We start from the raw sequence: 26,612 nt of genomic DNA, 5'->3' as shown, positions 1-26,612 counted from the left end.
GAAAAAACCTTCCAGAGATATTTTTGCCCCCTTGACCGTTCCAAAGCGGATCTGTGCGCTTTCCCTTAGTTGGGGTTCGTTGTTATTATGTTTCCCTGTGTTATGAAGTTGTGTTTATATATTCTTCTTGAAACACCCGTAAAATGCAGAACTATTGTAAAATTTTGGGTTTTAAAAGGGGGCTGCATTGGTTTTGAAAATTACTTTTTCTATCGTGGTTTCCCTTTGTTTTAAAATAAAATTAAAATCCCACAAACGCTTTCGGGCATTGCAACGTTTGACAAATCGGTTTAAAAAGGGGAAAACTTTTTGCTGAAACCGCAAGAGCCATAAAACCCTTTCCCCTTTTAAAATGATCCCAAAATTTTGAATAGCAGTTAACATACTTAAACATTTATAAAAAAGGGGATTAAACCCCACTGAATGCCCCTTTGTCAAGGGAAAAAAGACAAATTTTTGGGAAACCCAATTTTTAAAAACGGGTACCCTTTTGTCCTTTGGGCCCTTTCAAAAGGGCTATATTTATAGGATATTTAAAATTCTTTTTAGGAGCATGGGACCCAACTTTGCCCAACCCAAGGGAATTTAAAATTCCATACAAATTCCTTTATGTTTTATGTCTGAGGTTTTTAAATTTCAAAAGTTGAAAACCCCCAAACCCTTTTTGGGGTTTTAGGGCCCAAAAAAAAATACAAAAAAAAAAAAGGGCAATTTTTTAAAAAATTTCCCCCTTCCCCCTTTTTGTGATTAAGTAAACCCTGTCTAAAATGCAAAAGTGAAAGAAATTCGCTGAACCAAAAATTTGCAGAGGGGTGGGGGGGTTGAGGGTCCCTACCTTTGGGCCCCCCCCTTTTTCCAAACCCAAAAATTTCGAAAAAAATTCACAAAAAGAGAGTTAATGACTTAGTGCACAAATCTTGGCCAATTTTATGAAAGTTTAAACGGGATATCTACACTTCATGGTGAAAATTAAAACCCATAATTTTATGTCAAATCAAAAACCAAAACGAACAAGTGTAAAGTTTTTATAAAATTTCTATCAGTTGTTTAAAAATTTTTTAAAAGCTTACGTTTTCAATAAACCAAAACAGTAAGCGACCCGACCAAAAAAAACCCAAAAAGGGGAGTGTTTTTAAAAATCGAGCTAAAATAACCTTCTTGCCTAAATTTATTTTTTGGGCAAAAAATCCTTTTAAAGTTTCCCTTTAAAAAAAGTTTTTATTTAAATTTTTTATATAGTTTTCCCCCCACCCTTCCCTGCTTTCGACCCCGAGGTTTAAAAGGGTTTATTTAAATTTTTCACTGTTTTTTTACTCATTTTTTCAATGCGGGTCAATTTCTCCAAGGGCCATGCTTAAGATAAATCTACGTCCCCCTTTTGGTGTAAAAATGCTTGTTAACTACAGAACCTTGCCTACTTGTGCCGTTTTTTTGGTTGTTTTTTTAAATATCCCCAAGTTACCTCATTTTTGACCCTTTGTAACTAAAGGGTTGGGGTTTCTCCAACGGGCTTTTGCTGCGGGTTAAAATCTTCAACTTTTTACTTATTTTTTGTTTAAGCCTCATCTCTAACTAAAAAAGGTTAAGTCAATTTAATTTTTTTCTTTCTTCAGTTTTTTAACTTTAGCTCTTACCTGTTGTTCTGTCCAAAAAAACACTTCCGTTAGATCTTTGAAATTTTTTCAATTTTGTTCTTTCTGATGGGGCTTTCAAATGTTTTAGCTCACGACGGTCCCGCCCGTTTTCCCGCTTGTTCTGTAACAATTGGCTATTTTTGCCTCAAAAACTAGCCCCTTTTTTTTGAACTTAGTCTGAATTTCGACGTTTGCTGAAATTGTAATGAATTTAAATTTTAACACTTTTAAAGGGGGAAAGCGCCAAATACATGTTTCACCCCACATAGCAGAAAACAAACCCATTCTGGTATGTAAGTTTCAAATGAAAAAATCGTTGATTTCAATATTAAAACAAGAGAAAAAGTGATAGCCTTAGTTTGCTCACGTGAAATTTCACATCTCGACAGGTTTATGAAATTTTTGTAGAGAGTAACACTTCAAAACTGAATGATCCAAAAAGAAGCTTTTCTCCATATATTTAAAAAACGGCCCCAGGGCATTTAAATTTTTGACAACTCAGTAGGGGGTTTTTTTTAGAACTTTTAAAAGTGGCGGGCCCCGAAATTTTTTCCCAAAAGGTTTTAAATTAAAATTTTTAAACAATTTTTGGTGAACAATTTCCAAAGAAACGCTTCTGTTTCTAAAACTTGGCCATCACTTATAATAGCTTTAAACTATGGGGCGATTCGCCACACCTATTGACCGCCCAAATTTTTTTGCCAAAATGACCAAATTTAAAAACGGTCAGGGGTTTTTTGGCAAATTTGAATTTTTTGGGAGAAAGCGCCAAAATAAAAAAATTTTTGTGGAATTTTTTGAGATCGTTTCGAGCAATTTCAGAAAAGAGGGTTTTCAATGTCCCAACTGTTTGGAAACAGAAAGGTGTCCCAACTACTTAGGGGACCCTTTCCTTTTAAGGAAAAATGAAAAAACCTTTGGGTGATTAAAAAAATTTCCCTAATCAAACCCGTCCCCTTTGAAAGAGTTTTTATATTTAGATCGGGCGGGGGCCCCTAAGTGGAAGGAGGATAACAAATTAAAATAATTTAAAGGGGGGGTCAATGGAAAAAAAAGAATTAAGTGTAACAATTTTTATTATTTCAGAAGAGGGTGTTTTCACGTACCAAAAACATATGGCCTCTTCCATAAAATACCTGCTATGGGTTACAGTTTTTAGGGGGCTGGGTTTTGTGGAAAATGGGTTTTTTTACGGGGGGGGGGGGGGGGAATACATAACCTTGTTTTGTAAGGAAAAAGGGAAGGGCCCGGAAATGTGTTTTTAAATGAACACAGTTCTCACAACAAGCAGAAAAAAAGGAAAAAAATAAAAAAGAACAAAAATTTTTTCCACTTCCTTACATTTTGAGTAATTTTTAATATTTTTAAACATCTATTGCTTGTTTTTTTTTAAAAAAAGAAATTTTATTTACGGGAATTTCCCTTAGACATTTCATAAATTTCAACAAAAATTTTGGGTTATTTTTCAAAGATTTCCCCTAACAAAAAAAAATACTTGTGAAATTTTTTTTGTCAGAAAAATCCTGTATCTCAGCATAAAAGTTTGTTTATATTTGGTCTTGCCTAGTTCATTTGGGATAGTGAGACATGTTTATAAGATCATTTTTCTTCCCATTCACTTTTAAAAAAAACTGCGATGACAAATAAAGGAGAAAGTTCTTTTTTTAAAAGAAGTCTCTAAATGGTGTAAATTTCCCAAATTTTTTTAATCAAGAAGTAGATTATTTAGTTTTATCAAACTGCATGCAATAATTTTAAAATTTACTAAAAGAGAAATTCTTATGTAAATAAAATACTTTTAACATTAGCCCACGGGTATGGGAAACCTTCAGTTTTGAAACAATTTTTCAAACAAATCTGAAATTTTCAATATGGGCACAGCTGTCGACAACAACAAAAAATGCCCATAAATTCTGTGAAAGAGGCTTGGCCAATGGTGGTAAAAATATTTTTGCTGTCATTGACAATGATCACTACAAAAACATCCCTATATAACTTAAAAATGGCAAAATGCCCATTTCCTAGAAAATCTGTGATTTCTTTGACATGTTTGAACAAAATAACAAATGTGTCTCTATAAAGCTAAAGTCGCTATAGAAGATAAAGATTATGATAGCAAATAACGTAAAGTTTTCAATTATCACTGATTTGAAAAAAAAATCCAAATTGTCTAGGACATATAATTATGCTACAAAATAAATGTTTGTACGTCACAACTATCGCTGTACCATCTTGTTGCAATTCCTATCAGATTTAAGAGATAACTGTTTCGATTCTAACTTAAAGGTCCATTACTAAAACCCGAACGAGAATTATATGAAAACCAGAGTTTGTAGCTGAGACTTCCTGTTTACTGAAAATATGGCCCACTGCATCGGTTCTGACCAAATAGTCATGAATATTTTCCAGAATAACTAACAAATAAACAAAAACTGTTGCCTATGTCAAACCGAAAGTATGCTTTCCGACTGCTTACGAACCCGTCGAGCATCTTCGGACTTTTTCGGAAGAATCCTCCGAAACGAGGCTATAATTTATAAATAGATGCAAAATATATCATATGCCCAAACGATAACGTGATTTTTACAAACTTAGCACATGAAATTCAACAATTTTGTAACTCACAAAAACTTCATGAAAATCATTCTTATAATACAGGTAATATACAGCTATACTACAAGTTTTCATAAGGACAATTCAGGCCCTTCCCGAATAAAAGTGTTTTTACAACTTCGTCTGTAAACTTTTTCAGTTAATCTCTTTTCAGTATAATTTTAAGAATATAAATGAGTAACTGTCTTACACCGCAGAAACAAAGTATGATTGAAATTTACCTACTAATAAACTTTGATAATGTGGCAGATGACCTAAATACAATCGATACTGTTTATTTTCCGATACAGGTAAATCCAATATTTGTTTTACAATGGATCTATGACAGAATACCATTGAACACCCCTGAATTTATTGAACTCAACTGCCACATTATCAAAGCTTATTAGTAAATACACTTATTTATGTACACATGGCTACATTAATTTAATAAGATTTTAGACATTAAACACATTGTCTTGGCCTAATATATGTCACTGTCAATTTTAAATTTAAATTTTGTACATCTCATATTTTTCGTGCAAGTCGTGCATAATTACCATCATGGAAATACAGTTATTTTGTTACGCGTCTTAAATGGATATTCGTTTGAAACAATTTTAAAATCACGTGATCCCGAAGAATTTCCGACCGATTACGGAAAAGCGATAAACACGAAGGTAGGACAAAATGACCCCTCATGTCAGTCTAAGAAAATACAGAAACAATCATTTGTTTCTCTGTACATGTGTTGATTTCAAGGGAATATTGCACGGCTATCGTAATGTTTAGTACTATATTTCAAAATGTGTAGTCTTTTTTTAAGATTTATGTCTATTCATTTGTCTTTATTTTGCACCTTTAATATCTACATAGTTGACGGCATCCGCAAATATTTTCAGCGCAACGCTGTGACGTTTGACGCAAAGACGTAATAATTGTGACTTACAAACCGTTATTTTGTTGCATAACAACGTCATAAAAATGTTTTACCCTCTATAAATAAAGAATTTACTTACTTACTTACGTACTTACTTACGCTTTCAGTTTTCTCTGTTTAAAAGAAAACAAATCGGGTCGTGTTAGAACAGATTTTAGTACACTTTATTTCTACAACAAATGTGCATTGTTTTTATATTTATACCATGTATGTCTGACAATAACAAACTTTTTTTTATAAAATGTTCTAGTAGTGCGATCAATTCGTAACAGAAAATGCCAAAATACTTCAGAAAATGGGAAAAGCACCAAAATTGGCACGGCTATTTATTAAAGCATTAAAAACATTTTTTTCATGGGACCCATTTGATATCTGTCAAGATGGCCGATATGGCGGCCATTTTCCAAAATGGCCGCCAAAACTCAATATTTACCTTAGAAGATTCTAATGAAAGGTCATTATATTTACATTCACCCCCAAAATGCACTAAATATAAATGTATATAATAAAATAAATTCCTAAATTTGCATCAAATGCAAAAATAACAATTCAAATGATGTTAGTTTCTTTCTGTTTCCATGGTAACGGCAAAAATCTAACCTTTAAAACTTAGTTTAATATTATCATTGTGTAGTTTTCATATATTAAAGAATATTTGTTTTAATATGTGTAATTTATATTCATTTCACTTGAATTCCCTCCACAGCAGATATTGAAACATTGTTGTTATTCCCTTACCAGTATTAGCCAGATGGGCTTATGGGTTGCCCCTGTATGCATGTCAATTAGTCAGCCATGCAGAGTGGGATACTGCAATAACTTTGAAACTATAGCAGAATTTTTCATGATACATGGTACATGAATAGATGGCAATGCAGAGAATGCCAATGTCATTTAAATTTGATCCTATGGCAACAAATGTTGTTGCTATGGCAATAGTGCACGAATATGACACAAAGTGTCATCCTGTATTTCCTCAAAACAAGGAGAGATTGTTTCTTGAGAAATTTTACATAGACAGAGGGACAAATTGAGAACATGCTTGTTATCTTATTTTCTCCTTTGTACATCATTTTGTCCGTCTGTATGTCTGTCCATCATTTGCAAATGGCGGATTCTTCAATAACTTCAAAATTGCAAATTCTAAATATTTCTTTATGAAACCTTGTTTATAGACTGTAAGTATATGGAGAATGTGAAGGTCAATTAACTTAGTTGCTATATAAAATTGTAGTTTCTTTGACACCAAGTACGACAACTACCCTTTCAGTTGGGACTTCGAAATGCAAGAATAGATTATAGTGACGGACTAGTAGGATCAAATGAAACAATGTTCCTTATTATGCACCCGCAGTCACAATGTCTGCGTAATAAAGTGCTAACTGTGTAACAGAGAAGAGTAAGGCTGAAAATATAAAAGTTGCTTTCATTGACAACACTTAGTAACTACTCTGTGAAATATATTACTCTGAACAGTGAGCTGAAATCTGAAATAAGGTACATGTCAGATACTCGTGTCAGTACACACAAGCACGAGATTGTCGACAACTTTAGTTAACTTGCATAAGGCAGTGCAGAGCATTTCAGCACGTTTGACAAATTACGTCTTCCCTCGACAGACTTTATCGAGGTTGCAAATGCACTTGAGGAGCTATTGGTACGAGACTCGGGTACTTGAGACAAAAACTATTGGAAAGGTTCCAATATATCAAAGATCTCTCTGGTCAGCCTTATTTATCTTGACTAGGAATTTTAGGAAAGTGATAGAACACCCGACACCCATATGTGCCCGACCTAATGGGCAACCTTTTTTAGTATGTTCAAGAGGTGTAGCAGATGATGCAGGAATGCACATTATAGCCCTAATCTATATGTGAACAGATGGTTGATCAAGCTACTTGACATGTTTTGCTGTAAAAAGAGTATCGAAAGCCTCCATTTATACCCCAGAAATATAATACGAACAGTTTGCTTGTAGGAAGATGTAGAAAATGCATTTAAAAGCTTGATTCACCGGTAAAGCGCGAGCTGTACTGGTTAGTTTTGTTTGACAAGACAGTTTTTATTCTTACATTGGACTGCTTAACTGGAAGTACAAATGGTAAATAGATATTTGTCGTCTTAAAACTAGTAATTTAAATTGGTATCAAAATTGTGTTTCGAATGTACCTGTGCTCATTAGAAAAATCCTCAAGTACTCACATTTAATTTAATTTTAATTTCAGTACATGTACAGAAATAGATATTAGAGCACATTTTTCTTGTAGTAAATGATAGATTCTGCTCTTATTTATACCCCCTTTACACTCAGCCACGTTCCCACTACGTTGTAAAACTAGCAGGACACAGTAAGAACTTGTACAATGTAGAAGAAATACAGTAGACTCCCATAAGAACATGATAATTAATAATTTATGGTCTCCATGAGTGTAGAGAACGCGGTCGAATTTTGGACATCTTCAAAACAAATGTAGTGAGAACGCGGTCTAATCAGGAAGCAGGAAGGACGTAGTAATGATTAACTAAAACCCAGTAGGACATAGTACAAGCGTGGTCCTGACGGGAAAGGTTGTATGGCGTGCTCACTGCGCTGTCATTGGGTTATCATTGCGTTCTTGCTACGTCAATGCAGTTCTTACTACAACTTATTTACGCTTGTGTGCTATGACCATGCTACGTGCATGCCACATTGTAGTATTTCCGCATAAGGTTATTAATTACGTTATTTCGGTTCTTAACACATCTGTGTTACGTTTGCAGCAGGTTCTCGCCATGATTGGTTCAGATTCTGAAAATTAAGTATGAATACTGGATCCAATTCCCAATCACTTCGTTTTCAGTCAGCAATGGGTATCGAACATCATCAGGAATTGCCAATAATCATGGACTCAGCAGCACTGGCAGCTTGTAGTGGACTTTTGGACCTCCGTATATCCTTCACACTGCTTTTGCTTATTCCCGCAGTCTCTCTGTAAGACTGCTCTTTTTTTCTTCATTGGGGCGTTGGGGTGAGGTGTGTGTGTGTGGGGGGGGGGGGGGGGGGGGGGGGCGGGGTCGTCTTTTATTGTATGTATGGTTGTTGAGTGTAGATGCGGACACAATTATGTCAATATAGCTTGCAGAAGGAATGGAAAAAGAGGCGCATGGCGTAGTATTTATAAGTAGCCGACGAATACAGTGAAAAGGTGATAAGCATATGGTTAAAGCATTTGGGAAGCGAGAGGTGCAATCTGACTGATTGTACTAAGAATGTAGTAAGAACACACTGGACGTGAAGAAGCGCGTGGTAAGAAAATTAGTGTGAACGTGTTAGACGCCGTGAGAACCTGGCAAGGATGTTAAAAGCGCGCAGTATGAACTTAAGAACTGCACATTTTTCGAGTTTGATCCCCGTCCCCACCACATCAAAATTTTCAGGAAGCAGTATGATCTTCATGGTCTTTGCCTGAGAGTGATCAGGGCATTATAGTGACTGTACATTATGCTTATGACATTAAACTATAAAACCATTGTTATGGCACAATGTGCTACAATTTGACAAAAACAGAATATTACAGGGACATGCAAATGTAAATTTGATTACGCTGATTAACGGCAATGACTTTTTCCCAAAGAAATCATGATGATCTGACAGGCGGGGATGTTACATGGTCTATCACACTAACATAATTAATGAATTATATAGTTTTATTAAGTGTCATTAGTTCTCTTAGTGTAAATAAATTGAAATGAATACAGCAACACTTACAAATTCTGAGTCACGAAAACTAATGACAAAGTGAAACACATGTCATTTATTACAGACTAAAACTTCGTTTGCTCAAACTCTGATAATCCGAACACCATTCTTCAATTAATCTATCGTCAGGTCCCAAACAAATTCCTTTATAATATATTTTTCGATCACTCATACTACCGATAATTCGAATAAATTTAGTCGGTCCTGATGGGTTCCACTTACCGAAGTTCTATGTATTTATAATTAATAAATTTACAATTGTTTTTAAAGTTCTGCACAGGACTGTTGCCATTTTAACATTCTTGATATGCCAGTTACCATTATATACTTAATTTTGATTCATATAAATGCATTATGACTTTTCTTCTGCTTAATTTGCACATTTTATCCAAGGGAGACAACTTTTTTCATTTTTGTTGGATGAGCGGTATTTTTGTTAATATAATATGTTTGGATTTATTCAGGCAGGTGGTTTTAGCTTATAATACTGATGACTGTAAGTGTCAATAGAAATTTATATATAATATTATGTATTTTCGAAAATATATACATATATGGCGGCCATCTTGGATTTTTCGGCCATATTGGATTTTTCGGAGTGGGTCTCATGCTCATTTTTAGTATTTTGCCCTAAAGTAGTTATGTACCAAGTTTCATGCTTTTCCCATTTTCTGAAGTATTTTTACACCATTTTACTGTACTATAGTATTGACTTTACCGTTGGAAAACCGATTCCGTTTCTGTTTTCATTTCCTCTGCTATTTTGATTATCTGACCAAATATGTCCATTACAACTGCTTCACTCTAAAACAAATAAAGCAACTATGAAAAGTACCGTATTATATCTACAATTATATGACTACTAGTACACGGCTACTAAACGCTAGCGCCACCACCAAATTGTGGTGACAAGGAAAAGAGCTATCGACATTTCCGTGGTGCAGCTATCGCCCGTTTCTACTTGTAAACACGGGAGTAAAATTTATATTTTATCTTATATTTTTATTGATAGAACTTTTTTCGAAAATCGGAGAATGTAGTTCCGTGTAACAACACTTTTACTACAGGTTGCCTGTGATTTCATTAAAATAGTATGCACATTGTGGTGTCAGGAGCTTTTCTCCCGAATCTGACAGTGGCACATTTTCATATCGGCCAGTATTCGAACACCATTCCGATGAATAGACACACTGTAAGAACATACTTCTGCATGCAAATGGTGTAGAAATGATAAATAACTATATACGCACACACCATGAATAATAGAATCTCAAGTTAGAAGAAATATAGCAGGATTTTTAAAAGTGGTGGCGCTATAACTCTAGTGATGGCGCTATACAGTAGTGGTGGCGCTGTTACAGCATTCAATAATACGAACTGCTGACGCATCCGGAACAAAACAAACACCAACATTGTCTAACTGATAATTTTCCTGTAAGGAATTATGTTATTAAAGAAAGAAAAACACGATCATAGTTTATTTATCTTTATGAAACATTCTCTATCTAAGAAAAAAAGGACAAAATACTCACAGACCCTTGGGGCTCTTGTAATCAAGTAAATATTTTCCTTTGTTTAAATGTTTAATTTAGAATTATCTCTAACCTTTAAATATTCTACTTAAATACAAACGTAAGTGTACTTTAAATTCAGGTCAAGAAAAATAGTAGCAATACTCTTATTTCAAACAAAGATTTGTGTCCAGGAAATAATTTGAAGTAAGTGTAGAATTTATTTGTTATATTAAGATTCTGAAGGTTCTTTCTGAAAAGTGAGTACAGTGCATTTTCAGTTCAATCGGTTAAATATGATTAATCAGTAGAGCTTAGATGTACAATCTGAATCCATATACATGTAGATTATTTTGCGATCATGTAGAGGTTACTGCATGTATTTTGTTGAGTAACGTAATTTGGGGTTAGTGTGGGATAGGTTGATAACATCGATTATTGTAGAAATTTCCGTGGCTTGCAGACAGACATTTTCATATATTAAAATTGAATATATCAGCTACTAATCATATACAACAGCGCCACCACTACTGTATAGCGCCACCACTTTAGTGATAACGCCACCACATTCAAAAAATAGTCGTGTTTTCACTTTTTACTGTGTTTTTGTAATTCTTTGATGTATTGGAATACGTGTAATTCATTTCTACACCATTTGCATGCGCAGGTATGTTCATACAGTGTGTCTAATCATCGGAATGGTGTTCGAATACTGACCTATATGAAAATATGCCACTGTCAAATTCGGGAGAAAAGCTCCTGGCATCACAGTTTGCATAATATTTTAATGAAATTACAGCCAACCTGTAGTAAAAGTGTTGTTACACGGAACTACATTCTCCGATTTTCGAAAAAAGTTATATCAGTGAAAATATAAGATAAAATATAAATTTTACTCCCGTGTTTACAAGTAGAAACGGGCGATAGCTGCACCACTGAAATGTCGATAGCTCTTTTCCTTATCACCACAATTTGGTGGTGGCGCTAGCGTTTAGTAGCCGTGTAGTATTCTACAGTTGATTTGCAAAAGTATAACATATTACGGCTTTTTATTTACTATATATCGTGATCTATGAGTTATCATCAAAGCCCGATTTCACTTGCGAACTTCTCTTTTTAAACAATTTCTTTTTATAGGCAGTCCTAATTTATGTTTCTGTAACAGTAATTTTACCTTGAGTTCGCATACAGCATCGCTTAGCTGAGGTATCATGGTATCGACAATATGGGCTGACGTCATCGCGAACTTCTTCATCAACCCCGACGTCATCAGATGCTGGGTACGAGCCGAGTGTGCCATAAGGCGGACCTTAAATCATTTTAACATATTTCAATTCGAATGCTAAAGGCGATAATAGTTTCATCTCTCAGCAAAGATATTCAAGCCTATCGTCCATCAGAAGGATGTTTCGAAGAGTAAACAATGATAACAAATGACGTCCAAACGTTACATAGCTGCTCGGTTATAACTTAAACAGCTGACACTAGCTTCCAGCTTCTAGCTGGCAAAGAGTTTATATGCTTTATTTTCATGAACATATCTTTTGTAAATGATATAAATACAGGATGATTATTTTTTGAGTTAATATAGAATATATCTCACTGAGAAGTAAGAAAATTTCAAATATTTTCACGAGCAAATAAGATTTCAAGATTCAAGATTAATTTATTAAGGCATGAACAATATACAATGTCCATCGCAACAAACTAAAACAGTTCGAGTGAAATGTGATAATGCCATTATTCATAGGTATTAAACTGAACAAAAATAGAAGCATGCTTACATATACGGTTATACAGAATGAAGACAGAACTTACATTTTCTTATAAACATAAATTGAATATAAGATTGAATTCTGTGTGAATTGTATCATATCAATATTACTGCTTTTGCTTGTTCCGGGTGATCAGCAAGCTGTAGATATGTCAGCTCGAAATAATAAGCAATCTTCCTCTGGGCCCTGTATATTTCAACAGTGGCGATCGTATGCTGGTCTTTGTCAACAGACACTTCCTGTGTCTCTGTTGATGGACTCTTAAAGTATACAGAAGTTGAGATAGATTACGAGTGCGAGTATACACACCAAGTATACAGAATTTCAGATAGATTACGAGTCTCATGGAAGGTTTCATGAATTTGCTCTAGGCGCGTCACGAGGTGAAAATGTGCATTTTTGACTATTTCAGGGGTCATAACTTTCTATCATGATAAAGACTCGTGCAAGGTTTTGTCAATTTATATCAAACACTTTTTGAGCTATAAATACATTGTTATAGAAAAAAGCAATTTTAAATAACAATTACTTAAGTAATAACACGATTTTAAAATAACAGACTTAACTAAGTAATTACTTAAGAAAAAAGTTTGTGACGAGCCTAGCTTAAAAAGTATTTGATATAAATTGGTGAAACCTTGGATGACTCTTTATCATGATATGAACTTGTGCACCTCTTATTTTTCGTCTCACTTCACCACCTATATTAGAGTTATGACACTCCCCCACCCCACCCCCAAAAAATAGCCAAAAAATGCGCATTTTCACTTTTGACTTTTTAAGCTAGGCGCGTCACAATTTTTTTTCGGACGGATGGATGCACGGCCGGACGCACAGACAAGGCCAAATTTATATCCCTCCTCTGAGTGATGGTGGCACAAAAATGTACCATCAAGCCATCACCTATTAAAACGATACAGAAAATCAACGTGTATGCAAGAATAGCGTCATTGGAGCCCTTTGGCATGTGTTAAAACTATTACTGCCATCAACAGGAGTATTACTTAACTACTGCTATCATCTGAAATAGGATATTATTGCTTCTGGTGCTTGCATAAAAATCTGCAGAATTTTTACTAGTAAGTGCTTCCGACATCAACAAGTATATTACTGCTACTGCTGCTGCCATCAACAGGGCTATTTATGCTGCCGTTGCTGGCAAGAAAAGACATATTACTACAGCTGTTGGTGGCAACAACATAAATTTTTCTGCTACTGTTAATGATGAGAATAGAGCATTATTACTACCGCTGCTCTTGTTGCTATTGGTATCAATTCCATTTCATTTCAGTCATACTGTTATATTGATTAAACAAATATGTATTCAACCAGGCTTTACCTTGTCAAGAACTTTTGTATATCCCCAAGTCATTATGTCAGCTCTGCGTGAAATGTGTGAAATAAGTATAGCAAGGACGATGCTCAAACACAGCCATGAAAGCACCAAAATAACATCTGGAAACAGATATCATACCATTTCAAAGACACTTCATAATGATTGGTCTTTTCTAAGGTAAAATATTACAGAGCTTCAGAACTTTAACGAAATATCATTTTTCAAAGAACTGGTTTTCCCTGTCAATCCTTAAATCGAGAAAAGAACATTTTGAATCACTTATATGCCTCCATATATAGGTCTATATTTTGTTTGCCATCTTTTTTCTACCCCAAATGACCAAAATACCACCTGCAGAACTTTTAGTTTGTGACCATAATTTGCCCATGTTTTCGGTTATACCCTCAATCTCTTGTCCACCTGCAACAATACGAATCGGTTATACGCCGCGTGTATAATTCACTTGACCTACGTCCTCGTGAAATTATTCCTCTAGCGTTTAACCTCCTCGTATTATTTCGGAAAAAAACATAGTTCTGCTATATTGTATATATAATGAACAAAAGCAACTATCAAGGTTTTTATCTCGTTTAATGTAATAGAATACAAGAAACGTGTACATTCCACGAAAACCAGGTTTTCGAAATTTGCATAACATCAACATGTTCTGTGTAAAAAAGGTAATGTTCAGCTATAAATAATTGACTGCATCCAATCATACTATTCAGCAGTACAGATACAACAAGTGACATATGTCATTCCTGACTCCAGTCATTAGTTTGACCATGACCCTACTAAATTTCAGACCTCGACGATTGAACTGAGATGTATAACGAAGCAGAGTGTATTAGAATTCTGAAGTGAGTTACTGAACGAGACATCGAGTGAGTGAAGTAGATTGAACTGAGATGTGTAACGAAGCAGTGTATTGGAATGAAGTGAGTTACTGAACCAGACATGGAGTGAGTGATGTGGATTGAACTGAGATGTGTAACGAAGCAGTGTATTGGAATGAAGTGAGTTATTGAACCGGACATGGAGTGAGGGATGTGGATTGAACTGAGATGTGTAACGAAGCAGTGTATTGGAACGAAGTGAGTTACTGTGCGAGCCAATTGAGTGAGTGAGTGAAGTGGATTAAACTGAGATGTGTAATGAAGCAGATTGTACTGGAGTAAAATTAGTTATTGAGTAAATACTTAGTGATAGCAACATATCTGAATTAAAATGGAACAGAGTAAGTGCAGAATATAGTAGTTTAACTGAGTGCAATAAGTGGCATCTTGACTGCATGTGGCTGTATAGTCAATAATACCGGTTTAAAACGAACCATTTTAGCTGAGATCTTTGTTAACGAGGGGACGAAAAATAAACAAGAATGTTTAACAAAATTAGCATTGTTTGCAAGTTTCCGACCCAGCTGCACCCCTTGTATTAATTGACATTACAAAAATAAAGAAGTCAAACTCACCGCGTAAACAATGTTTTCTAGGAGTGTGTGCGTCATGGGATTTCCGTTTTTCCACCTGAAATATAGAATTTGTTTCAAGTTATTGGATATATAGACAGAGAATACCAAAAGCAAAAATCTGTTATCACTATTTTGACTCGAAATTATCAACCATATATGGTGTAAAAATGGTTGATAATTTCAATGTGAAGTAATTAACTTTGTTACATAAATTCTCACAAATCAGTTTTCAAATTATGTTTAAAATATAGTTTTCCAATAAAGCAGCACTTTATTTACAGAACTTATGTCAACCAAGGATCAGCCTATGCCAATAAAATGTCCAGAGATTCCTGGGTCTTCCTCCACCATCAAAAGCTGGGAAGTCGCTGTATGACCTATAATTATTTCGGTGTGACGTTAAACCGATCTAAAATTGAGTATTCCTCATTCATATCAAAATACCATTTTTCAAAACCTGTCAAATTATAAAATGTTTACAAAACAGCTGCAACCAACATTACTTACATTTTTGTTAGATCCAACTGATGTCCGCAATCTCTTAGCAGTATCAGCGTGTGGAGGTTTGCCTAAATGGTAAAAAATAAACATAATTATCATTATCTCGTTTTATTTGAGTGTTGACATTAGGTAATATAATGGTTTTGTAGAAACTGCCTTAATTTATTTTGTAAGTAAATGAAATATTAAGTGAATTTTTGATGTAGAATAAGAATTATTAATGAATCTACATGTAATATTGTGTTGTGTGAAAGTCCTTATACTCTTCGTCTAGGGATTTTCCGCTGTCTTGATAAATATACAATTAGATAAAATATTAGATATTTTTGTTAGCAACTTGTATAATAAGATATATAATATATATAACAGCAATATATCAACATAATACTGTAACAGTAGGGTTGATTGGCAAACTTACGTTCTTCAAAGAGGTGCGCTGAAATGCGTATACTTGGTGTCTTGAATTCATCGGCAACGGCTTCCTGTATATTTTGCATGACAGTATCCATTTCTCCACTTTCAAATGACCCTTTAAGGTGTTGCATATGTTCAGCAGAATAGTTTTCGAAAGGATACCGTACACCATTTGTAATCTCACTTGAATCTTCAGACATTCTTTGGACCAGATGCACCCCGCGAATCTTGGCCTCTGCATACTTTTCGGTGTAAAGAGTTCCTTTATTGGCTGCAATGTTCCAGCTTTGCAAAACACCCGAAACTGCCTCCACTAAATAGCAAGCAAAATATAATCGTGCAGCTCTTGTTCGATAATGATTTTGTTCTTTCTTTTTTTATTATGATTGCAGTTTCTTATCAAAAACATTTGCAGACCTTTACATTTTATTAATCATTATTACATGAAATGGTTTTTTATTATTGAATAATTTCGAGTCAATCTAAATCAAACTAAATTATCTTTTATTTTTTATATATTAAATTTATATGCCGTAATTTGTATAACAAATGCTGAAGTTTGAGAAAAAGTACATTATAACTACATTTGTTGCATCAGAATTGTCACCTCTATATAAGTTGTCAATGTTTTAGTTATCGTTACTAATCTAATTAGACTTTTGAAATGTTTTAAGCCTGTGATGTACATATGCCTGTGTGTACATATGCGAATCCTTACGAAAATGATTAGAACAAGAACTGCCTGTAACAAACAAATGCACCAATGAAGGTCTGTCTGTGGAATTGTGTATATATTATATTATAAACTGTGACCTTGACCTTTGACCTCATAAGCAACATATGACATCTACTGACTACATGTAATTATCCATTGCAGTCCCGAACGTTCTCTAGTAATTGATCAGATATAATTTTTCAATCTCAAGGTCACAGTGGATATCATTGGCAGTAGGCTAAAAGGTTCTCTAGTTAAAGGGCAGAAACAATTTCCAATTCTGAGGTCACTGTGACCTTAATTTTGAGGTCACTGTGATCGTGACCTTTAACTTGTCAACACATATAATAATAGGGGCTTACTACATACTAAGAGTGTGATAGCTATAATCCAATTCTCTCTAACTTTACAAAGCGCAAATAGTCTTCACTGTCACCATGACCTTTGACCTACTGACAAACAACAGAAGTTTGTAAAACATGTACGAGTTGTCCTATTTTCAGTTCCGTGATCTTAATGACCTTGACCTTTGACCTACCAACCACCAAAACAATACGAGTCACCAATCAACTCAGTCAAATCATGCTATAACAATAGAGGTAATGTAATTTATAAGTCCACTCAAGCTGTCAAGTTTGAAGGTTCCTGGTTAAGTGGTTCTAAGTTATTTGGCGGAAACCGTTTTCAACGTTCAGGCCCCTGTGACCTTGACCTTTGACTAACTGACCACTAACTTGAGAACCACTTGACCCAGAACCTTCATATTTGATAGCATGAGTAGGCATTAGAAGTAGATTACCTCTCGGGGTTATCTACTTTATAATCCCAAGCGTGCTATTAAGTTTGAAGGTTCTGAATCAATTGGTTTTCAAGTTACTGGACAGAAACCGTTTTCAATGTTCGGGGCCCCTTTGACCTTGACCTTTGAATTACTGACCTCAAAAACGACAGTGGTCATCTACTTTACAAGCCCAAGCAGACTTTAATGTTTGAATGTTCTGGACAGAGTGGTTCTCAAGTTATTGGGCAGAAACCGTTTTCAATGTTCGGGCCCCTGTGACCTTGACCTTTAATTTACCTGACCTCCAAGACAACAGGGGCCATCTACCTCATAATTCAAATCATGCTATTATGTTTGAAGGTCCTTGGTCAAGTGGTTCTCAAGTAACTGAGCAAATACCTTTCAGTCTACGGACGGACCGACCTACAGGTGCAATGCAATATAGCAATGCTTCTTCGAAGGGAGTATAAAAATGGCGGCCATCAACTGTCCACAGACATCTTGCTTGTTGTTGAGCGGAAACTCATTTCAGACTCGGGATCACTCTAGCCGCTGACCTACCAACCAATAAAACAGTGTGGGTTATCTACTGACTCCAGGTAAATATCCTTAGATATGCTATTCTGTTACAGAGCCGAAACTGATTCCAGTATTAATGTCTTTGTGACCTTAACCTTGCGCCTAATGACAAACAAGGGCTCTTCTATTTATAACAGCTTGTCACTCTATAAAATTTAAGATTGTAGGCCAAATGGTCCTTTAGCTATTAAGTGGAAACACATTTCACATGTCATCATGACCTGACCTTTGAACTACTGACCCCACAAACTACAGGCGTCATCTATTAACCACAGGCAATCATCCTATGAAGTTTGACGACTTTGGGCTTGAGCGTTCATTAGTTACTAAGCGAAAACCGTTTTCAGTCTGAATGTATCTGTGACCTTGATCTCTGTGACCCCTGATCTACTAACCCAGAAATCTCATTTGCTGACCACAGGCAAATATCCTATGACGTTTGACTACTGTTTGCCTAGGCATTTTATAGATACTGATCAGAAACCAAATAGTATACCGACCGACCAACCGACCGTCAGACCAACCTTCAGGTGATGAGCAAATAATACACACCGGCTTCTTCGAAGGCGGCATGATAATTTATACACTTTCAGATGATAAGCATGATTCAAAGGCGGTATTAAGCAAATTGCAGTAAATACATTATGTATTTAACAGCAGGCACATTATACATTCAACCTTACGCAACATATTCATAATGTAAATGCTACTTTACCAATTTCATTAAATGTAGCTAAAATGTCTTCTGTATCCATGATAACTTCTAATGTGACATCTTCACACTCGGTTTCCATTCGAACTGCGGTCTGAACATCCTGTAGCATTACTGTTAATTCTCCACTCACATATTCCCGGAAAAAAGATATCAGCGATTTTAGTGATGTAAACTGAAAACGAATGAAAATGCATCTTTTTTCTGCTTTCACGGGTTTATAACCGTTGGACAAAAAAAGTTTGCATGCTCTTTGCACGGCTTCTTTGATCTTTTGCTGACAGCTAGTTGACATATCTTGAAACTCGTCCTCTTCCATAATGCATTCTTCGAAGTATTGTACCAGGTGATTTGAGATTTCATTTTCTTTTTCGATGGTACAGTTTTTTACATGGATTTCAACGCCCGACTCTGCAATAAAACATTTCCGAATCTCAAAACTGTTTTATTTGTTTACACGATGAAATAAAGATATTATTTATTATCGTGACCTGGACATTGACATGTTGGCGTGATTTATATATTAAACAAGAAATATCTTTAAAAATGATGGTCGGCGAATTGTAATAAGGAAAGAAGTTTATGAATTTTTCATCTAACATTCATCTTTCATCTAACATTTTTCAAATTGCAAAACTAAACACCGCACTTTAACAATTTAAATGGTTATCTTTTAATTTTTCGCAAAGGTTTCGTAGGGTTGCAATTTTGTTTCGTTTATCCTTAGACGAATAATTACAGCAGTAGTTTGATGAAGATTCATGAAGCGGTTCATGAGACGAGGTCATTAAACGTGTTTATATTTTCAACTAAATTGGTCCCTATCCCCATTTGTAACAAAACAGCAGGAGACCTTACGATATTGTTACACATCGAGTTTGATAAAAATCCATTACATTTTAGTGGTTAATGCGAAGAAAGGCATATCTACTTTTAGCTATAGTGGTCTCTAATAGGGCCCAAGTTCCTATATAAATAAATTTGGAAGAGGACCTTATAATGATGCTCCAGACCGAGTATGACAAAGATCCACTAAGCTGTTCATGAGACGCTGTATAAAGGCATTTCTAGTTTTCGCTCTAGCAGCCCCTAAAAGGGGTTAAATGTCCCAGCTGAACAAAATTGGCTGCTGGCCTAATAAAGATGCTACAGATCAAGTTTGTTTTAGAATACATGAGAAAAAATCAATTAAAGGATTTTTTATTTATCATTTTTATTTATTTCTAAAATAGGCCAACTGATCCCGCTTTAACAAATGCATATTCGCTATTCATGAATCAAGTGAATCTTTGGACAATGACGTCACACCTATCAAACAGTGAAGGTCAAGCAAAACATACAATTGTAATTATTTCAATATTTTTGTTTCATAAGCAAAGTTCGACCGTAGTCATATCACATAGATAAAATGTATACAACGTACCTTCATTTCAGTGTAATGAGATTCAGTCATTATATAGCATATATATAATAAAACAGATTTCAACTGAGTTCAATATTTGCATACCATACTAAAGAAAAATATTCATATATAATAAATCAGTTAAATAATTTATAACAAATATATCAAAGCAAACAAGTACTCATTTTAATATGCAATCTGAATAAGTCACAAAAGCAAGAAACCTTTTCATATACAGACGACAATTGTAACAAGGAAAATCTTTTAAAAAGCACTTCCCTACATAAAAGACTCTTATCACACCCTTATTCATGTGATACGCAGACTGTATTCAGCTCTTTCTTTAATTTGATATATGTTGGTATTTGAACAGGTTTTTATCATATTTATTAAACTTACTTATCATTTTGAGATATATCAATATTCTTGCTAAATATACTGAGCCAAAGTTAGCTTTAAAACTATGAACAGCGTCGTTTAGGATAAACGCTTTGTCTACATTTCACTCAGCGTAGCACAATCAACAGAGTGAAAGAAATTGACACTCTCGTCCAATCAGGCAGAGTGTTGCATAAATCTTCCATTTTGATAAATTATCTATAATGCGTTATCAAGTAGTTTGATTTGCAAACTGAAGTCACGTGGCATAGGTAACGAAAACGAATTTAGACGGCGTCGCTGAAAAAAGTTTCCTTTATTCATGCTGAAATAAACCTGTATAGCTCTGAACGACAAAAACAGTATTTACTTTATTCTGAGAATTTTTTGTCGTTTTTATGTGACAATACTTGAACCATTCAGTGATAATTTAAAGTGTTTTCCGATTTTGTTTTTGCTCGATCTATCACTTCGCCTCATTTCTTCTGTCTTATATAATACGTGTAACATTACTAATGATAATAAAATAATGATAAATAATACAAACCAATGTGAAATGTTGTACAACGTGAAGGCTTAGGTGCAAAACTGTATGCAACAAGTTTTATTTTATTTTATTTTTTTGTCATCTAGCTTTCAAATGACCCAAGTCTAGCCAATGCATGACAATTAAAAGATAAAGTATGGATTCAAGATCTTGTGATAACCAAATGTACGTCTTATGTCTTTTAAACGGATTGCATCACCCTTCTTCTTTCGTAAATGACAATGTCACTTACCAGGGATCTGTATTTTGTCCGAAGGGTCTAAACGAGTTTCTATCACATTCATTTTTTGCAGAAGTTCTTGAAATTTTGAAAACATCAACTGCTGGTCTGAAATTTAAATGATTATCTATGTTATATTTTTTTCACTGTCTACATGATCCATGAAAACATTATCTATCATTTTATGTCCATTTAAAACAGGTTCGCTTATACAAAGCAATCGCTTAGAAGTTCGTGTACTAGTGTGATAATCGTTATATTCTCATAATATTATCTAGAACGAGTTTTTGGAATTTTTACAAATAACAAAAAAGAAAAATCCCGCAATAAACAAAAAGCAGTTTGTAGAGCACGTATGTCCAAAGCATGGGGCGTCCAATTTCAGTCCAGAGATCGCCGCGACTGTGGCTTTTGACCTGCTGACACCGAACAAAATAAAGGTCATCTACTGAACACACAACAGGCATTCATCCTACAGAGTTTCTCGATTGTGTGCATAAGCGTTCTTAAGTTATTTAGGGGAAAATATTTTAAGTCTCAAGGTCACTGTGACCTTGTCCTTTGACCTATTGACCCCAAACAATCATATGAAGATTGATGGAAATAGGCCAAAATGTTCTGAAATTACTTGGCAGAAACCATTTTCAGCCTTGAAGTCTATATGACCTTGACGCTTGAGCTATTGGCCCCAAAAATAATAGGGGTTATCTACTGACCACAAGCAATGATCCAATAAAGTTGATGACCATAGGTCAATGCGTTCTTTACTTATTAAGCGGAAACCATGTTAAGTCTTGAGGTCACTGTGACCTTGACGTTTGATCTACTAAACTCCAAAACAAAAGAGTTTTCTAATGAGCAATTGAAATTTGACGACTGCAATCAAAATAGAGCAAAACAGCTTTCAGCCTTCAGGCCATTGTGGTCTTACGCATTGACCTTAACAGTAGCGGTCATCAAATGACCGAAGGCTCAAATGACCGAAGGCAATCATCTTGCGAGGTTTAACAATTTTGAGACCAAGCACTCTCTATCACTGATCGAAAACTAAATTACCGGCACACAGAACGACCGACAATAAGGAAAACAATATACACCGAATTTGTAGGAGGTGCCATAATAACCGTCAAACAAATTTTGATTTCAATGCATACCTCCAATATTATATATCTAAGTAAGATCGAAACTCAAACTGTGAGTGGGTTGAATTAGCTAAATATAAATAATGCATTTAAACAATGAACGTACTACAAGAGATTGTAAAAACTTACTTTGTTTAAATTCCGACAGAGTCTCAGTGGTTTCTACGTGCATGGATTTCAGCTGCTCCATCACTTCCCCAGTAAAATATCCTTGTTCCAGGTCCGCAACCATTTTATTGATTTTTTCGGAGAATACCTCATCGTTTATTTCTTTTAAGCAAGAACAAATTATGGCTTTCAGTTTACATAGATAATTATTGTACTTGGTGTCATCGGCAGTAGGTTCACTCATGTGAAATAACTTGTTACGCAGTTTTAGTAGATGCTGAATGAAATGTTTAATGTCAGGTTGAAGTTCACAGCATTCCAGAAGAATACGGCACAGTTGAGCTAAATCCCAGTTTTCCAATTTAACCGATTGTAAATTATCAGGTAAGATCTGTGAATGTTTATTCCGTAACATAGCTCTGATTTTCGGCTTATTTTCTAGAAGGAACTCGTCAACAGTCCATGGGAATGGATCATGTCCAGGCGGGGTGAGATCTTTGACACGATTTTCAAATAAAGTTCTGGCTACTGGTGTCCCAACATTGAGAAGTATGGCAGATAGGCGGTTTTGTGTTCCGGTGCCAGCTGTTGCCATTTTTGCTCTTGTTACTTAACTATAAGATATAAAAGCACTTTATCTGCCATGTCTGTTGAAAGTAAGTAACTTGAAGTAAATTGTACCAACTAACACAAAATGTATAAACTTAACACGCCTCACCTCTTGATATTTTTAAGTGATTTTACATTATTTAAAAATACTTTTGAAATCTGGATTTTGGGCACCACCTGAGGTCTTGGCACGTGTTTCTTATTCTAGAGGATGCTCATATTTTGCATCATATATCATCTCCGTTAAATGTTAAAGCCCTTTTCGGCGTTTGAAAATTGATACTTTATTCAAATATTCATGTGAGAAAACGGATCTTAAATTTCTTAAAGTGGTGACCCCTTAAAACAATATTAGTGAGCCATCAATATGTGCTTCAGAAATGCATTCACAAGTTTTAGAGTTTATGGATCACAACTATTTGTTTTGGCACAGAAGGAAAGGAATTTTCCAAGTGATGTCCGACAAAAATTGCTTTCTTTTCTGCTCTTTGATTTCTTATGAAACTTATTTTTCTCGTTCGTGTTTTTAAGTTGATGGCATTATGATGGGCCAGGCCTGACGTTAAAAATGAAAATTTGAAATTTTGCAAATCGAAAGGACAAATTCGTCATTTACGACATACATTGCACTGACAAAAAGCCATCACAAATACTCTGCGCCTTGCGGTAAATTACTATGTAGAGGTCTGTTGTTACTTGGTCTGTATAGCTGTATCTTATTTTGTAAAATCAGTTTAAATTCGACAGCATATCAATAATGGAACCGCAAAGCATTGTTTTGCGGGAGTAGTATCTACACCGATTAATTAAATCTAAACAAATTGGTTTGGTCAATTGTTTGATATCATCGTTTGTTGAGTAACATCCCTAAATCAATATATAGGTGATAATGCAAAATGTTCTTTCTCCATTACTTTTAAAAATTGCATGAGAAAAGGTCAGCTAGTTTGAATATTTTCCGCAAAAAAAAAAAAAAAATAACAAATGTTCAGTGAAAAAAAATGGAAATACAATTTATTACAATGCCGAGATCTACAGTATATAATGATCCAGAACTTTATATGTTATTCCGGTGAGGTCAGAACGACATTTTGTGAGGAATAAGGCTAGGTGAGTAGGTAACAGAACAGTATCAACTTGATTGCGTTGCGTAGAGAAACATTCGGAAATGCGTTGCATTAGGATTTCGGATGATATTTCAGAAACATATCGGAATAATTCTATGAAAATAAGCATGCCTTGTCTCAAGAAATAGTTCTTTGAATATGAAGTGTTTAAATCATTTCTCCGTCCTGATAATGCAATATTCTTAAAAACGGACAAAATTCTCCTTCCCCAGTCGTAGTGTACAGAAGTGTTTTGAGGAAACGGAACAAATCTCAGCTAAATGAACACATGCGCTAAGAAATGGACACATTTGCGCTCCAGGTGCACCCATCGTTTTCATTTGATTCGGTGTAAAACGGGTACAAATTGCCTGACCGGGAATGTGTCGTTTCGGTCTCTCGTTCTGCGTAAAATGTACCACTAAAACAACGTTGGAACCGCTTGATCTGATAAAACTGAGTACTCTCTCGCACTATTTATACAAAATTGCTAAGTATTATACATAATATATACTTATTAACCAGTAAGCCATTCAATAAGTGACACCAGAAATAAATTTTCACGTATTTACTTTAATTATGTTTTACTTATTTGCCAAGTAAATATGTGTGGAATTTAAACTGTTCAATATATAGCACAAACTATGCACTAGCGATGTATATAAGGATTCAAGTATTAATAATATTAAAGCTATATGATTTATGTGTTTAAATGCATTACTTATGGAACACCCCTCACAAACTTGTGTAAGTATAAGTAAAGTGTGCAATTACAAAAGCTTCACATTATAAACACATTTAATACTTACATTCCTTTAGCAACTATATATTTATAGAATTTGTGTTCTGTTGAGCTTTTGGAACATACGCGTACAAGCTACATACAAGCTGGCACATGCATTACTGTACCAAACAACTTTAAGTTCAATAGCGCTGGCTCAGAATCATTTTAGAACACCTCCAATAATAGGTAGAATCTTGTATTTTCCCTTAACATAAATTACAGCAGAAAAAAAATGTTCCCATTATGCACTATATAAGGAAAACGAAAGTTAATTTTTAAAAACAGAATTTACATCAATATCTCTGAAATATTCATACAAAATGAAATTACCTTTTGAGAATGTAAATTATTTTCGTCGTTTTACGCTTTTCATTGCATCATTCTTAACCCAATTAATATCCATGAAAATTTACAACCTTTTAGGTCCCTATAATATAAATTAAACAAGTGAATTAGACCGTGACAGTTGCACCCTGAACAACCGGATGTCGGTTTCGTGTTATTCATTAGGGTTAGAATTTTTTTCCTGCATTATGAGCAAGCACTCTTGTTTGAATGCTAAATGTAAAGTAAAAAAAAAAAACATGACAAAAATGTCCTCCTTAGCCTTATAGACACTATTCGTTCACAATTTTACTTTTACACAATTATATTTTGCAATCGTCCGTTATCACATGCGAACGGTTATCCACGGTACTGTTTATTGGGATAGGGCTGATCAATAAGTTCTCAAACAGTAATTAGTTTAGTTTATACTTATTTATCTTAACTCGATTGTGATGAAAGCTTAATTTTATTTGAACCACTATTGAGTCCGTTTCTTGGAACAACCGGCACTGGTGTCATATGGTTCTGAGTGGCTCAAAGTCATGACCCTCGGGTTGAGCGATATCGAATATTACTTAAAGATTACCTGAACAGGGTGAAATGTTAATATAGATGGATGGTTCGGTGTGCGGGCACTTTATCATAAAAATCTACTTGGTAAAATTACACCACACTTGGCCAGAAGCATCATTTTATGGACATTTCTCCAGCTTGTTATAAAACAGTTTCTTTTGACAGCACCGAAGGGCTGCAAGAGTAAATATACGGAAAAAAACCCGCATTATAAGATGCTTATTTTCAGTCATAAGAAAGTTAATAATGTATGTTTTATTTTGTCAAGTTCCATTTAAATAGAATTGACATTGAGCAATATCTCACTTTGGTGAAGAGATTTTCGTGTATAGAGAATGACAAATAGTGTAATTTTTTTTATCATATTGTAAACTAAATGAATAGGTCCTTATGTTCCATTGCGACAGATTGAGAATTGTATACGTATTTATATATATATCCATTACAGGCAGAAAAGTTGTCGATATCGAGAAAGAGTGCACTGAACAATCTACTGTTTTGCATAAAAGTCATTTCTGACAACTGAACGGTGTTACACTGAATTCGCGTACACACTGAAGCGATAATTAAGCGATTCCTAAATATATTCCTCGGAATTTGTTACTAAAACACAGCTACCTCGACGTCACTTCGGCCTTTTACATCAGTTACACGCCACGTAAAATAATTCACTCGGACTACGTCCTATGTTCTCGTGAAATTATTACACATTAAGA

At 34.7% G+C, this 26,612-nt stretch overlaps 2 protein-coding genes across 2 annotated transcripts in view; both read right to left on the bottom strand.

The window, feature by feature from the left end:
* LOC123546647 (uncharacterized) overlaps positions 1–26,612 on the bottom strand; it is a 135,578-nt gene that overhangs the window by 6,110 nt on the left and 102,856 nt on the right. The window lies entirely within an intron of this gene.
* On the bottom strand, positions 9,609–25,684 carry LOC128559426 (uncharacterized). The gene is made up of 11 exons (XM_053550961.1): positions 25,327–25,684; positions 22,519–23,111; positions 21,260–21,355; positions 18,704–19,111; positions 15,918–16,226; positions 15,506–15,567; positions 14,999–15,053; positions 13,531–13,646; positions 12,302–12,451; positions 11,591–11,725; positions 9,609–9,709 (listed from the first exon to the last, which is right to left on the bottom strand). Exons 2-11 carry the CDS (start codon positions 23,090–23,092, stop codon positions 9,620–9,622), a joined length of 1,995 nt encoding a protein of 664 aa, XP_053406936.1. The 5' UTR covers positions 23,093–23,111; positions 25,327–25,684; the 3' UTR covers positions 9,609–9,619.

The sequence above is a fragment of the Mercenaria mercenaria genome, chromosome 9 (assembly GCF_021730395.1).
Source record: "Mercenaria mercenaria strain notata chromosome 9, MADL_Memer_1, whole genome shotgun sequence".
NCBI classification, from domain to species: Eukaryota; Metazoa; Mollusca; class Bivalvia; order Venerida; family Veneridae; genus Mercenaria; species Mercenaria mercenaria.
Note: the sequence above shows the minus strand (reverse complement) of the source record. Positions and strands in the feature narration are given on the sequence as shown.